At 40.5% G+C, this 17,152-nt stretch overlaps 1 protein-coding gene across 9 annotated transcripts in view; it reads right to left on the reverse strand.

Annotated features, from left to right (window-relative positions):
* The window catches only part of ralgapa1 (Ral GTPase activating protein catalytic subunit alpha 1), a 220,530-nt gene that overhangs the window by 175,587 nt on the left and 27,791 nt on the right, over positions 1-17,152 (reverse strand). For all 9 annotated transcript variants that reach the window (XM_063049877.1, XM_063049870.1, XM_063049896.1 and 6 more), the window contains exon 3: positions 15,305-15,354. In XM_063049877.1, the coding sequence (XP_062905947.1) occupies positions 15,305-15,354 (50 nt within the window). The remainder of the gene's footprint in view (positions 1-15,304; positions 15,355-17,152) is intronic.

Consider the following 17,152-nt stretch of genomic DNA (forward strand, 5'->3'; position numbering starts at 1 on the left):
TCCTGTGTTGCAGTTTTTTATTTTACGTTCTAAGTGGACATCAGAATAAATGAAAACAAATGGACAAGAGAAAGTGTTAACCGAGTTGCCCATCAACCTATAATGTTATTCCAATGAACTGTTTCACTCTCTTTTTCCTGTGAAAATGAATGCCGCATCACAATCAGTCTTTTTTCTCTACAGGTTCTAGGTACTTTCAACATGTCTTTATTTTACATTTTCAGACTTCCACATTTATTTTGTTGTTCAGATGTATTCCATTCATAAGTTTCCAAAGTCTCCAAATCTCAATGTCAAAGGAAAAGATGTCAACTAAAACACCATACATATATTAATTTTTGCGAGAAGGTACTTTCTGGGATTAACAAAAACCTGTTCAAGTCAGCGTGCAGTTGGAAATAAACTCGTTTACAAGATTTTGAATATTGTGCAAAGGCTGTAGATGGTGTTGTAAGCATATGTTTATACAACTGAATGATTACAACAAAACAACATAGTGAGCTAATCTGTGATCTAATCATCCTGTCAAATATACACACCCTATGATCTCCCCGTGTCTGTACTAACTTTGTTCGCTGTGGATACTACAATTTGAGAGGGAGAAGCACAAGTCATATGTATCAGTATCACAATGGACTAAAGGAAATTACAGAGACAGGAGGATACTGACAGAGATGACGGCAGAGCAAAGGTGGCTTAAGTTCACAAGGCGCAGGACAGATATGTCCCACAGAAGTTGTTCTCAAGTGGCAGGGCTAGGCAACCGTAGCTGACAAGGGGAAGTTAAGGACTGAATAAAAGTCAAGGAAAGGGCATATCAGGTGGTAGAAAAAGTGAGTGGGAAGTTGGATGATTGGGAAGCTCTTTTTTTAAATTAATTTTTTTAATGCATTTCTACAGTGAAACTACAGAGAAAAAACCCAACAAAATAGAGATTTAAACAGTGCGAAACAAACAAATCCAATATGTAATTCATAACAATAAGAAAAAGCACCCAAATGAGAATTATGTAAAATTAGTATCCACCCCAACCTCCCACTGAAAAAAAACACAGGCCAACCATTTCTGCATACAAAAAAAAATTAATCGGAGCATTCAACCCCAGAGAACTGTGTGTGTGTGTGTGTGTGTGTGTGTGTGTGTGTGTGTGTGTGTGTGTGTGTGTGTATATAATATAAAAAAGTACAATGCTGACTACCAAAAGTATAATGTAATTCACAACAAAAAAACGTACAACTTATGAAAAAAAAAGCTGAAAGTAAGGGATTGTAGCATATAAAAAAGGATAAACTTACCCTAAAGAGTTATGAAAATATTCAAGAAAAGGTCCCCACACCTTATGAAACTCATGTCCGAATTAAGAAGTGAATAATTAATCTTTTCGAGGTCTAAACAGGCCATAATATCACTAAGCCATTGAGCGCGAGTGGGTGGGGCAGCATCTTTCCACCTAAGAAGAATCAACCGTCCAGCCAAGAGAGAGGCAAAAGATAAATGTTCGACGTTTAGTCAGACTCAGGTGCATATTTACTTCACCCAAGGTGCCAGAAACAGCAACCAGAGGGTTAGGTTCTAAATGGCAATTAAGATTATGAGATAGGGTTGAAAAAAAGTTTCTCTCCAGAATTTCTCTAGACTAGGACAGGCCAGTACATATGAACAAGCCCCTTTACACTTATCACAGACAGGACTAATGTCAGGGTAAAACTGCGATAATTTCGTTTTAGACATGTGAGCCCTATGTACAACTTTGAACTGCAAAAGGCCGTGGCGAGCACATAGACAGGTTGAGTTGACTGACTTAAGAATTGAATCCCAAACCACATCAGATAAGTAGATAGTTAGATCTTGTTCCCAGACAGTTCTAATTTTATTGAAAGGGGCACGCCTCAAAATCACTAACTTATCCCGAATAGCAGATATTAAACCTTTACCCAATGGATTAATACAAAGAAACAATTCCAGAACATTTTTCTCAGGCATCTCAGGAAAGTTTGATATCAAAGGGTTAATGAAATGTTTAATTTGAAGATATCTAAAGAAACTTTACAGACAGTTGTTGAAAAGTTGCAAAACGATTATCTATGAAAAGATCTTCAAAGCGCCTAATAGCCTTTCTATACCAGTCATAAAATGTTGAATCCCGCATAGAAGGTAGGAAAAGATGATTGTGTAAGATAGGGCTAGAGAGACAAAAACATGAGGACCATTAAATTTTCTGAACTGAGCCCATATTCTTAAAGTAAGTCTGATAAGAGGATTAACAATAAGTCTAGGCAAATGACAAGGAAGTGCAGAACCAAGAAGTGCAGAAATTGAAAGATCCTTAGTAGAGTTCAACTCCATTGTCACCCATTTTGAGCAGTCAGACTTATTATTGAAGACCGACCAAAAAATAAGACAACGAATATTGGCTACCCAATAATATAAACGAAAATTAGGCAAGGCCATACCACCTTCCTCTTTAGATTTTTGAAGTTGAGCTTTATTAAGTCTAGGGCGTTTACCCTTCCATAGATAAGACGAAATAATAGAATCTAACCCATTGAAAAAAGCTTTAGAAATAAAAATTGGTAAAGACTGAAATAGATACAAAAATTTAGGAAGGATATACATTTCAATGACATTAGTACGACCTACAAGAGACATAGACAAGGGTGACCATTGTGTCAAACTCTGTTTTGTAGAGTTTAGATGATTGGTAAAATTTTCTCAAAAAAGATTCTTAAAGTTCCTTGTTACTGTAATACCAAGATAAGTGAATTGATTGTTAACTACTGTTACATGCTCAAGGAGATCTTTTTTTTGTGAGAATGCTGTAATGGTCTTTTGGAGGTCACCTGATGTGATTTTCCCGCCGATGTGAGGTCACGTGATGACATGTGCCCCATGACTATATAAAGGTCGACTCAGGTGACGCAGTAGGGGTTTTTGAGTTTGTAGATTTCCAGGTAGAACGTGTTGTATCTCCGTTTCTGTTGCGTTTGTTTTTGTGACGCAGTTTCATTTTTAAAACGGTTGTACGTTCTGTTGAAAGATTCTATATTACTTGGACTGGAAATTTGTGGTTGGAAGTGCCAATTCACTCAATTCCGACAGTCTTGAAGGGAGAGTGAAGAATTCATCGAGGTGAAGGATCGAGAGAAGTCGGCATCGGTTGGCAGTTTAATAAAGGATCGTCCTTATTGAGTCTTCGTTGAAGAGAAGCTGCATTGAGATAACTCTTGCAATAGCGCAATGAGTTCATGCACAAAGGCTCTCTCTCTCTCTAAACAATTTAAGGTCAGTTGATTTAAACTGTTTATTTTCGGCATCGGGAATCCTGTGGACAGAACCGGCAGTAAAGGTGCGTCAGTGAAGACATCGTTCTCCAGAGAAGTCTCTCCCAATTGAATGTGTGAAACTGTTGGACTTTAGAAGTTATCGCTTTAAGAACTGTATCTAACTGTATTGCTTTAAGAACTGTTTTCGCAGTTAACGCTTTAAGAACCAGAGCCGAGTGGAGTTGATGAACGGCTGTGTACCTATTTAACCTCCGGTCAAAGTTTTCCTTTGTTTTTTCTCCTTATCGTTTATACATGTTTAATAAATGTTTGGTTGTTTTTATAAAACCTGTCTCGATTAATATTCATTGTTGCCAGTTACGTAACACTACTTTAAAAGAGAGGTCATGGAATAGTAAAGCTTGTGCTTCTCTATTACAGGTGTCCTCTGCTTTTCAAGCGTTCGCTTTACGAAACCTCACTGTTACGAAAGACCTACATTAGTTACCTATTTGTTTTTGCTAACAGAAGGTGTTTTCACTGTTATGAAAAAAGGCAGTGCGCACCCCGAGCAGCCGCTCCTCCCCCAGATTCGGAACTGCATTCTAGTTGGCGTTGCTTAAACACATGCCTGTGAGCATCTGGTTGCAAGATGAGTTCTAAGGTATCGGAAAAGCCTAAAAGAGCTCCTAAGGGTGTTACACTTAGCGTAAAACTAGACATAACTAAGCGTTTCAATCGTGGTAAACAAAGTAAGGACAAAGTGAGTTTGGCTTGTGGAAGTTGACGAAGATGATGTTGAAGAGGTTTTGGCATCCCATGACCAAGAACTGATAGATGAAGAGCTGATGCAACTGGAAGAGGAAAGGAAACAATCGAAACCAAATGCAGTAGCGAACGGACTGAAAGTGAAGTCGTCCAGGAACTGAATGTGAAGCAATTGCGTGAGATTTTTGCTGCAATGATAAAGTACGCCTTTAATTTTGAAAGGGTACGTAGATTTAGGGCATATTTGCAAGATGGTTTGAGTGCTTACAAAGATCTGTATGATAGAAATATGCGCGAGGCAAGCAGTCAAGCACACTGTCGTTTTTCAAGCCTTCCACATCAGCCACAGCAGATGACGAACCTCGACTTCGACATCAAGGCAGGCAGACATAGAAAAAGATGACCTGCCTGTCCTGATGGAAATAGATGACGATGAGATGACACCCCAGTGTCCCACCACCCCAACCCCCGGGCCGTAGACAGATTCGCGGAGAATGCAGCGGTAGCCGGGATGCACCCAGCACATCTTTAAGAAAAAACCGAATTAAACAAGCTAATTAATTAGGGGTCGCCCGGCACGTAAATGTTGGCCCAGATCAGAGCCGATTGCGTTGCCTCTGATCTGGGCTGACATTTATGTGCCAGGCAGCACCTAATTAATTAGCTTGTTTATTTCGGCTTCTTTCTTAAAGGTGTGCTGGTTGTGTCCCGGCCACCACTGTACCCCTGTATGCTTCGCGGATCGGGATCGATCGGCGGCCTGGAGGGTGGGGGCCACTGCACCACCTCAACCTCCGACGACTCAGCTTACCACACCATCATCAGTGTGCTCAGCGCTGTCTTCCCAATTCCAGTAAGTGATACTACACTGTACGTACATTATTTCTACTTTATATAGGCTGTGTATTTTTATGTGTTATTTGGTATGATTTGGCAGCTTCATAGCTTAAAGGTTACTGGAGAGAGTGCTTTTGCCGAGAGCGCTTGTGCCGTGTTTCTGCCGAGAGCGCTTGCATGAGATTGGCTATGGAGAACAGTGCAGGCAATGATTGCAGAGAAGTATTTCTACTTTATATATTTATCATATCATTCCTGCTTTTACTATATGTTACTATTATTTTAGGTTTTATGTGTGATTTGGCAGGTTATTTTTGGGTCTGCGAACACTCACAAATTTTTCCCATATAAATAAATGGTAATTGCTTCTTCGCTTTACGACATTCTGGATTACGAACCGTTTCATAGGAACGCTCTACCTTCGGATGGCGGGGGAAACCTGTAATTGGAAAGATTTCACTCTTATGTAAACTAAGTTCATAACCAGAAAGTTGACTAAATTTATTAAGTGAAATCATTGAGGGCAAGGAGGTAGTCGGGTTTGATTTAAAAAGTAAAAGGCCGTCAGCATAAAGGGAAACTTTATGCTCAACACTTCAGTACAGCTACGAAACACAATGGCAAGTGGCTCTATAGCCAAATCGAAGGGTGAGGGACTTAAAGAGCAACCTTGACGAGTGCTGCATTTAGAGCTGAGAGTTGGTCAAAACAGAAGCGGTGGGTCATGAATATAGCAATTTAATCCATGTAGTAAAAACTTTGTCCAAAATCAAATTTTTCTAAAACCACAAAAAGGTAATTCCACTCGACGTCATCGAACGCTTTCTCCGCATCGAGAGAAATAACACATTCAGGAGTCTCAGTTGAGGGTGAATATAAGATATTAAATAAGCGGCAGATTTTTGATAAAACCAGTTTGATCTTCAGAAATAATAGAGGGTATAATGTTCTCTAATCTACGAGCCAAAACTTGAGCCAAAATTTTAACATCAACATTTAATAAAGAAATCGGCCTATACGAAGAACACTCTTTACCTTTTTTGGCTAAAAGAATGACACGTGCCTCATTAAATGATGCAGGCAATTTACCATGCTTAAACAAATCAGATAGAACAAAAAATAATTGAGGGGAAAGCAGTGAAGAAAATGATTTATAAAATTTGGCAGAAAAGCCATCAGGTCCAGGAGATTTACCCGACTGTAATACAGAGATGGCAGATGATAATTCCTCTAATGATAATGCTTTATTGAGTTTTGCTTTAAAGTCAGGGGAGAGCGAAGGAATATTTAAAGTATTTAAAAAACGCTCAACCGAGATATTCTCATTTAAAGGTTCAGAAGTATAAAGTCGAGAATAATAGTTCTTAAATGTGTCATTGATATCAGAATGATTTGAAGTAATGTTCCAATTTCCCATTCCAATTTTTGTAATTTGTTTTTTAGCTTTAGAGCATCTTAGTTGGTTAACTAAAAACTTATTGGACTTATCCCCAAGAATATAAAATCGGCTCTTACTTTCAAGAAGTTGGCGTTCAACCAGCTGAGTGGAGATGAGGTCAAACTTAGTTTGAAGTTCTGCTCTCTTCTTATACAATTCAGGAGTTTTGGTCTGGGCATATAATTGGTCTGTTGCTTTGATTTGACCAATCAAGTCTAAACACTCTAAATAGATCTTTCTTTTCAGATTCACAGTATATGAAATTATTTGACCCCTCAAATATGCTTTCATGGCATCCCAGACAACCTGGGATGAGACTTCAGATGACATGTTAGTACTTAAAAAAAAGTTATCTGATCCTTCATAAATTTTACAAAATCATTATCCGACAACAAGGTCGGATTAAAACGTCAATGTTTGTTCATTGGAGGAAAACCCAGGGAAATTTATGGACAGGGTAACTGGCGCACGATCTGAAATTGCTAAACTCTGATAGTCGCAAGAGCGAACAGATAGGATCAGCTGATTATCCATTAAGAAATAATCAACTCTACTAAAAGTATGATGGACATGCGAATAAAAGGAGTAATCTCTCTCAGTAGGATGGAAAAAAAGCCACACATCAGAAATACCATAATTAGAAAGGAAAGAGTGAATAGATAAAGCAGATTTACTAGGGAGTCTAGGAACAGAAGAGGATTGATCCAATACTGCATCTAACCAACAATTAAAATCACTACCCAATATGAGGAAATATAAACTCAAGTCAGGCAATAAAGAAACAAATGATCAAAAAATTCCACATCATCTGAATTGGGAGCATAGAGGTTAGCCAAGACTACCCTATTATCATACAATTTCCCAGAGACAATAATAAAACGACCATTTGTATCCGAAATTTTGTTGTGAAGCTCAAAGGGAACATTCTGATTAATAAGGATTGAAACCCCCCCCCCCCCGGCTTTAGCCAGAAAAGCAGAATGGAAGCACTGTCCCACCCACCTAGACATAAGGTGAGAGTTATCAAAACTACGAATGTGTGTTTCTTTCAAGAAAGCAATGTCAGCTTTGAGCTGCTTGAGACGTGAAAACACCTTCCTTCTTTTAACAGGATGGTTCAATCTCTTAACATTCCAGCTTATAAGATTCAATGGGCTAACCATTGTCATATAAAAAAAATATATAGGGTAGTAGGCATAAATATGGACAAACATTCTAATAACAGCTCTGGGGCAAAAACATACAAGAAGAAAATCAGGACAAAAAAAATCCTGAATAACAAAGAATAACTAAGGGTTGTTTAAATAGTGCTGGCACTAGAAAACTCTCCCCCCGCCCTGATCCCAAAGCAAGAAAGCGACCAAAGAACAGCAGCAAGCTCTTCAGAAAAAAACTACCCCTAACCCCAACTTCCAGTTTCTAAATATCTTCATGAGCTCCGTTTAATTAACAGTTTGAAAAAAAACAGACAGCTTATGCATTTGGAATTAAAATCGTACTTAAAGAAAAAAAAGAAAACAGTACTATCAAAAAGTATTAAGCCAACTTGAAATAATAATCCAGATTACCATACCCATAAAAAAAGTGTTTAAAAAATTAAATTTAAAAAGAAAACAGGAAAAAAAACAAAGAAAGAAAAGAAGTACCAATTGGCCTTTTAAATAATCAAATCGAGTTTGAAGGAGACACCATGGCAAGGAGACTTTCGATAAATTTCTCAACTTCTTATAGCAGAGTTAAACCATTTTCAATAATTTAAAAATTAATTTAGGAGTCACTATAGCAAGGAGACTTCCAGTAAATTTCTGAACTTATAGCAGTTAAAACATTTTCAGTAATTTAAAAATTAAATTTAAAAGGAAAACAAAAAATAAAAAAAAACCAAAGAGAGAAAAAAATAGTAATCGGTCATTTTAAATAATCAAATGGAAGTCGTAGCGGCAGGGAGACTTTTGATGAATTCCTGAGCTTCTGTAACAGAGTTGAATCATATCTTGTCCCTAGTACTAAGAGTTATTCGGAGATGGGCGGGGTAATGTAGCGAGGGCCTGAGTCCACGATTGTAAAACTCTTTCATTACACCTGTGTATTCGGCACGCAGCCTCAAAACTTGAGGAGCATAATCTTCAACAATACGAATGGGATGGCCCTTATAATGCAATTTTCCTCTCCGACGTGCTTCCATAATCAAAAGGTTTTTCACCTGATAGCGATGAAAACAAAGTATACCTGGGCATGGCCAGGAGCCCAATTCAGGCTTAAACTGAAATACCTGTATACAGTGGGCTCTGTCTAAATCAGGTAAATTTGGAAGAGTATCTTTCCCAAAAATCTCACAAAGAGGAAACAAATTCAACAGGCGCTCCGCTTTCGATAGCCTCAGGCAGACCGAGGATTCGTAAATTATGCCTTCTGCTCCGACCTTTGAGATCAGCTATTTTTGATAATAACTTGGCGTTATTCTCACTCAAATTAGAACAAACGCTTCCAGCTGCTGAACACGACATTTTAAATCTCCAGTTTCTAAGTCAAGATGAGAGAGACGAACGGTATGTTCCTCCACTTTGGAATTGATTTGATCCAATTTTGACTCCAATGAACTGAAGGAAGACTTAAATTCAGATATAATCTCTTGACGGTGTTAGTCCAGAATGGTGATAATGTCGGCAGGGGAGCCGGAGGCAGTCGCAGAGACTTTTTTCCTAGCTTTAGAGGGCTTGAAGGCCATTGTAGGACAGATGTATTCACAGGCAAGTAGGAGAACAAAACAAATTAGCAGTCTGGATTAGAAAAAGGAAGATAAAAAGTGTGGTGGTAAGAAATGAAACAGAGCAGCAGTTTTAAGTGATTAACTTATCGCCATCTTACTGGAAGTCCCCTGGGAAGCTTTTAAAAACCAACAAAAGGCAGCTTAAAAAAAGCTATAAGAAGGGAACAGATGAAATTTGAGGGCAAAGTAGCCGATATCAAGCAGGATACTAAAAGTTTTTTCAATTGCATAAAGAGTAAAAGGAAGGTGAGAGTTGATTTGACCACTGGAAAACAATGCTGGTGAGATAGTAATAGGGACAAAGAAATGGCAGATGAACTTAATGGGTACTTTGCATCATTCTTCACAGTGGAAGACACTAACAGTATGCCAGAGGTCTGTGAGTGTCAGGGAGCTGGAGCAAGCGTCATTGCTATTACAAAGGAAAAAGTGCCAGGTAAACTGAAAGGTCTTAAGAAAGACAAGTCACCTGGACCAGAAGGACTAGTTCCCAGAGTCCTGAGAGAGATTGCTGAAGAGATTTAACAGATGAATTGGCCATGATCTCTCAAGAATCACTTGATTCTGGCATGGTCCTGGAAGACTGGAAGATTGCAAATGTCACTCTACTCTTTAAAAAGGGAGGAAGGCAATTATAAGCCAATTAGCCTAACCGCAGCGGTTGGGAAAGTGTTGGAGTCTATTATTAAGGATGAGGTTTTAGGGTACTTGGTGACTAATGATAAACTAAGTCAAAGCCAGCATGGTTTCTGTAAAGGGAAATCCTGCCTGACAAATCTGTTAAGAGTTCTTCAAGGAAGTAACAAGCAGGGTGAACAAAAGAGAGGCCGTGGATATCACTTACTTGGATTTTCAGAAGGGATTTGATAAGGTGTCACACATGAGGCTGTAACAAGATAAAATCCTATGGTGTTACAGGAAAGATACTGGCATGGAGAGGAATGGCCGACAGGCAGGAGGCAGCAAGTGGGAATATAAAGGGGCCTTCTCTGCTTGGCTGCCAGTGACTAGTGGTAAGTATTGGGACCACTGCTTTTTACATTGTCATTGGACTGGATAATGGAATTGATGGCTTTGTAGCAAAATTTGCGGATAGTATGAAGAAAGGTGGAGGTGGTGCTGAGGAAGCAATCTGATTGCAGCCGGATTTAGACAAATTGGAAGAATGGGGGAAACAAGTGGCAGATGGAATAGTGTTAGGAAATGTACGATAATGCATCTTGGTGAAAGGAACAATAGTACAGACTATTATCTAAATGGGGAGAAGGTTCAAACATCAGGGGTGCAGAGGGACTTGGGAGCTCTTGGGCAAGCATCCCAGAAAGTTAATTTCCAGGTTGTGCCTGTGGTTAAAAAAAAAGGCAAATGCAATGTTAGTATTAATTTCAAGGGGAATAGGATATAAAAGCAAGGAGATAATGCGGAGCCTTTATATAACACTAGCCAGGCCACACTTGGAGTATTGTCAACAGTCAGAACAGACGTGTTGTCTCAGAAACACATCTCAGAAAGGATGTGTTGTCATTTGAGAGTCCAGAGGAGGTTCACGAAGATGGTTCCGGGAATGAAGGGGTTAACATATGAGGAGCATTTGACAGCCTTGGGCCTGTACTCACTGGAATTTAGAAGAATGCAGGGGAAATCTCACTGAAACCTACCGAATATTGAAAGGACTAGATGGGATGGATGTGGACAGGATGTTTTCTATGGTGGGAGTATCCAGAATTAGAGGGCACTGCCTCAAAATTGAGGGATAACCTTTCAGAACAGAGAAAAGGAGGAACTTGTTTTAGCCAGAGCATAGTGAATCTGTGGAATGTTCTGCCACAGACTACAGTGGAGACCAAATCCTTGGGTATAATTAAGGCAGAAGTTGATAGTTTCCTGATTGGTCAGGGCATCAAAGGATATGCCAAGAAGGCAGTGTATGGGGTTGAGTAGGATCAGTGATCAGCCATGATGGAATAGTGGTGCAGACCTGATGGGCTGAATGGCCTAATTCTGCTCTTCTGTCATATGATCTTATGGTTCACACGACAAAGCAAGACCACTGCTGGTATACCAAAAGAGATCATGGTCACAACCTTTGGCTGGAGGCAAGTCTGCAAATGGAACTTCACCTTCAGTCTATTATACAGGAGCATTAAAATAAAAACTAACATTGTTATTTCTTTCTAAATCTCCAAATAGGGAATCATGATCCAATGCTAAGCACACTTTATATAGCTTCAGAGTTAAATTCCACAGTATACTGCCGAAGAGCTCAGAAAATATTCAGGCTCCAGAACAGGTTTAGTAAGTTCTGACCTGTGAACCACTGAATAACAGTGATTCCTTCAGAGACATTTGCTATAGACAAGTTAATGCTGCTCATTGTTAAATAATAGCTCCTGATGCTGAGACACATCCTAGGATGCTCGGGACACATCAGTGATATAACCAGGGGTCATCGGGTGTTTTGGGTCTTTCAACATCAGACACACTCGCCCAGGCACCCAGCCAGTGTTGATCAGGTCCTGGCTTGTGTCCCAGCAGCATCTGGAAGCTCGCTCAGCAGCCTCCGTGATGGTCCTTTTCTTTGCAGCTCCCAGAATGTCAAGGAGAATAGGTTCTGCACAGCGAGCGGTTAGCAACATTATACAACAAAATAACTCCAATATAGATCAACCTCATGATATGACTGAGAAAATAGTTCCAACTGAAAAATAATGTTATAAATGTTAAAAATTGTGAACATTCATCTTTCAACAATATAGTCAATGTCAACAACATCTCCACTTCCAACATCGCTGTCAACACCATGACTACCTATCCCTGAATTTTCTTGCAGCGTGAGTGATATACTTTCTCGAACCAGTCCAGTTTCTCTGGTGAATGTACTGACCCAATGCCATCAGCAGGAGTTCCAGGAGTTAAACCCAGTGACAAAGAAGCCATGGTTAGAGAAACGGAGTAAAACTTGCAGTCAATGACACTCCCACACCTGCTGATCTTGCAGAGGTTATGAGTTTCATCAAAGAATGGCTGATTTATTTAGATTCTCACCTCACATAGATTTAATTCACACTTATGAGTAATTTCTACATTCTCTCATGGAATTTAGTGACACCCTTTCATTTCTCCCACCATTTTCTGCTTATCGTTTCTTGTCACCATTTCTCTGTTGTCCAATCTTTACCCATCGTTAACAAATCAAGTCCAAGTGTAGTTTGTCATTCAACCGTACATATGCAGACATCCCACCCTGCAAAAACTCATTTCAGGGAGGTAGCACCGCCACCCCCACAACCCCATATCCCGCCCCCCACACCAGTCGACCTCCAAGGGTGTGTATACAGGACATTTGATTATGAACGACCACAATTTATTTGATCACATATTGAGAAAAAATATATATACACACATATATACACACACACACACACACACACACACACACACACACACACATTCCTTGTTGAGTATTTTGTTGGCAGTGTCAATGTTAATAGCTACGTGCTAATGCAAATAGCTTTTCTATTTCTTTTGCAAACTTTCCTTGTACTGTGATGTGGCTTGCTTAGCAGATTTGAGCATTTTGCCGTAAGTCTCAACCTCATAGCAATCTGTGTCAATGAATTTGTTAATTTTGCAAGACATCAGATTCACAAGTGTTTTGTGAGACAGCTGACTTCTGAATTCTGCCTTAATGTGACGCACCACGCTGAATGCCCTTTCTGCATCACAATTAGAATTTGGCAGCACCAAAAGCAGCTTCATCAACTGGCAGAGCTCTTCGAATCTTAAAGTTAGTTGAGACATAATCCAGGACTTCCAAGTGGAGCTGTTCTCTTGCATCTGCCTTCATCATATTTGGAAAGCTTTCTGCCAAAGTCAAGATGTTTTGAAAGCACCTGACATAGAATGCTCTGGCATCTTTGAAGAACTGCTTTGCCTTGTAAGGGGGGGATCTCTTGTGCTTCCTCGCTTAAGAACTGCCTCCTTGCCAGGTACCCAATAAAAAGCACTTCATCCGGGCGGTGAATTTCAGGGTTGCTCACATCTATCTCCTGAATGTTCTGTTCTCTCAATACCTTTGGCTCAATAAATCTGCTTGCTATGTCATGCAGGAGCTCTTCTACACTCTGATCCAATTTGAAGAGGATAGGTGCCTTGTTTTGAAAAATCAAATGGAATTTGTCGAAACATTGTGTGACATTATGTAGAAAGCATGTGTATATTTTCACTTGGGGGTCTTTCAGCCTCTTCTGAATATGAGATGACTTCTGATTCTCACTTTCTGAATGATGGACAATGAAAGAGAGAGAGAGGTCGACTGTAAAGCCAGCCTACAGAGAAAACTGATTGGTCTCTCTTTGTGCTAAGTAGACCTATCAGGATGCTCTCTCTGCCACTCTCTTGCTACATCTGCCACTCGTTCATAATCTGTCAGTCTCTCTCTCCCTCTCAAAAAAAAAATCCATTTCCGGGATATTGTATATAATTTGTGGGCGTCAGGGAGCCGCTATCAATATGCGGGAGACTCCTGGAACTTCCAGGAGAGGTGGGATGTCTGCATATGTATACTGCCAAATGAAGCAACGTTCTTGTGGACCAAGGTGTACAACACAATACATATAACTCACGCACAAACACACACAGTAATATTACTACAAGTAATAAATGATAAGGCACATTTATGACACGTTTAAAAAGTAAACAGTATAACGCTGCTGGCGTTTCATACGCGATGAGACCTGGGTGGGGGCAACAAGTTCAGTAGTCTTACAGACTGGCGGAAGCAGCTGTTTCACATCCCAACAGTTCTTGTCTTAATGTTACAGTACCTCCTGTCTGATGGTAGGGAGTCAAATTGTTTGATGGATGAGAGAGATCATTGACAATGCTAAGGGCCCTGCTTATGTAGAATTCCTGATAAGCATCTCTGATGGGTGGAAGAGAGACGCCAATGATCCTCTCAGCAGTCATCCCCATCCCTTGTAGAGACCTGTGGTCAGACGCCTTACAACTCCTATACCAGATAGTGATGTAGCTAGGACACTCTCGATGGTGCTTCCCTAAAAATTGGTTAGAATGGGGGTGGGGGCGGTGTCACTTGCCTCAGTCTCCTTAGAAAGTAGAGACATTGCTGTGCTGTCTTGTCCAAAGAGGTGGTGTTGAAGGACCAGGTGAGATCATCCATTACGTGCACTCCCACAAACTTGGTCCACATCGTTGGGCTTGTCCACTTTGAGATAAGTTGTTGTGCCTGCGCCATTCTACCAGCCACTCTACCTCCCCTCTGTATGCTGTCTCATCATCGTTGTCGATGAGGCCAACCACTCTTGTGTCATCAGTGAATCTGATGTTCCAGTTTGAACTGGATCTAGCAGGGCAGTCATGTGTCAGTAGCAGATGAGTACGCAGTTGTTGGGGTGCGGGGGACTGCCAGTGCTCAGCGTGATGGAGCTAGAGATATTTCTGAAAACACAAACAGAGTGTGGCCTTTCTGTCAAGAAGTCCAAGATCCAGTTACAGAGAGGTGTTGAGACCCAATGACACCAGTTTACCAACCAGCTTGAGGGATGATCATATTAAACACCGAACTGAAGTCAATGAACAGCATCCTGGCATAGGAGGCACCATTTTCCAAGTAGGACTTGACAGAGGAGTGCAAAAGCTATGGCATCATCAATGGACCAATGTGAGCGATAAGCTAACCAGAAAGGGTCCAATGTCGCAGGATTTAACGTGATCCATAACAAGGAGCTCAAAACACTTCATTATTGTTCAGGTCAGTGCCATTGAGGCAGATTACAGTTGCCTCTTGGGCACCGGGATGATGGTGGTTGCCTTAAAGCCTGCAGGGAGAATCAACTGTTCCACAGATGTTCAAGATATCAGTTAGATGCATCCGAATCCAACTTATCTCAAATCACTATACATAATACCATGGGAAACCAGACAGATGTAGAATACAACTATGAACCATTTAACATGAAATCAACAAAATTAAGTTAGCATTTTCAGTACCTGAATGCCTATTTTAAGTTTTAACAAGAACAGAATGCAAAAAAAAAGTAGCACAACACTGAGAAATTTAAAAATGTAGACAGTATTCACCTTCTTATACCTGTTAGGAATGAATTGCATTTTGATATGCATAAAAGCTGAGTGCCTCATGAAGTCGAATAAATAAATCCCTTCTGGAATAAAACATTAACACTTACAAGTTTCCAGCATTCTTACCTCAAAAATAAAAAGAATAGAGTCCAATTCTTCCCTCTGTGATTTATGACCTGAAACAACATCAAATACACCAGGTTACTTTGCAAAATATTTTGGTAGCTAGAATTTACTAGCTACTAGACATTTATTCTGCACAGTTGGATGGTGCAATGTAAAACACTATAAATTATGGCACAATTCTTGGAGGATTTTGCCAACATATTGTGAGTGTTTGTAGTTTAAAATTCAAATGAAATCTGCAAATTGTTGCAAGAATGCCAATTTTGTTTGGGATATAGGGAGAACCAATTACAGTTTGGTTATAACCAAACGATAAAGTTATGATGAAAAGTTGTGTTTTGCAGTTGCACATTCATCATGAACTATTTGATCACTCACTCTTGACATCCAAGTCATGCCACCCTAGAAGTACTGTAGATCAACGTGCTACAAGCTTTCAATTTTTAATTCAGTAGAGTGTCCTAGCCCTGGTCAACAATGATGAGAAAGATGGATCTTACAACAGATTATCAACACAAAACATCCACTTTTTAATTCACACTTGTTGTGTGCCCTGATGTGTACTTTTAGGATTTTTCTTTATGATTTCTGCTTCCAGAAGTTTGTTGCTTCTTAATTTAGTGCCGTAAAGCAGTCATGTGAGAACTATTGCCATATCAAAAGAAAACTCTTAAAAGGATAAAATATTAGCTTGCTCACTGCAACATATTCCCTAGTAAGCTGTCATGGAAAGTTATAAAATTCAGATCAGATAGCTTGCTTTTATTTTCTTCAATGTATTTTAATTTAGGAGTGTGAAGTTCGTGAAAAAAAGATAATTAATCCATAAACAACAGGAATTCTGCAGATGCTGGAAATTCAAGCAACACACACCCTTCTCACCCTGTCTCTTGCAAAAACGCCATCCCCTTCTCGCAATTCCTCCGTCTCATCTGCTCTCAGGATGAGGCTTTTCATTCTAGGACGAGGGAGATGTCCTTTTTTTTTTATAAAGAAAGGGGCTTCCCTTCCTCCACTATCAACTCTGCTCTTAAACACATCTCCCCCATTTCACGTACATCTGCTCTCACTCCATCCTCCCGCCAGCCCACTAGGAATAGGGTTCCCCGGTCCTCACCTACCACCCCACCAGCCTCCGGGTCCAACATACTATTCTCCGTAATTTCCGCCACCTGCAACGGGATCCCACCACTAAGCACATCTTTCCTTCCCCCCCCTCTCTGCATTCTGCAGGGATCGCTCCCTACGCAACTCCCTTGTCCATTCGTCCCCCCCCATCCCTCCCCACTGATCTCCCCCCTGGCACTTATCCGTGTAAGCAAAACAAGTGCTACACATGCCCTTACACTTCCTCCCTTACCACCATTCAGGGCCCCAGACAGTCCTTCCAGGTGAGGCAACACTTCACCTGTGAGTCGGCTGGGGTGATATACTGCGTCCGGTGCTCCCGATGTGGCCTTTTATATATTGGCGAGACCCAATGCAGACTGGGAGACCGCTTTGCTGAACATCTACGCTCTGTCCGCCAGAGAAATTCCACAACCCATTCCCATTCTGACATGTCTATCCATGGCCTCTACTGTAAAGATGAAGCCACACTCAGGTTGGAGGAACAACACCTTATATTCCTTCTGGGTAGCCTCCAACCTGATGGCATGAACATCGACTTCTCTAACTTCCGCTGATGCCCCACCTCCCCCTCGTACCCCATCTGTTACTTATTTTTATACACACATTCTTTCTCTCGCTCTCCTTTTTCTCCCTCTGTCCCTCTGAATATACCCCTTGCCCATCCTCTGGGTCCAACCCCCCCCCGTCTTTCTTCCCGGACCTCCTGTCCCATGATCC

Source organism: Mobula hypostoma, chromosome 1 (genome assembly GCF_963921235.1).
Source record: "Mobula hypostoma chromosome 1, sMobHyp1.1, whole genome shotgun sequence".
Classification (NCBI taxonomy): domain Eukaryota; kingdom Metazoa; phylum Chordata; class Chondrichthyes; order Myliobatiformes; family Myliobatidae; genus Mobula; species Mobula hypostoma.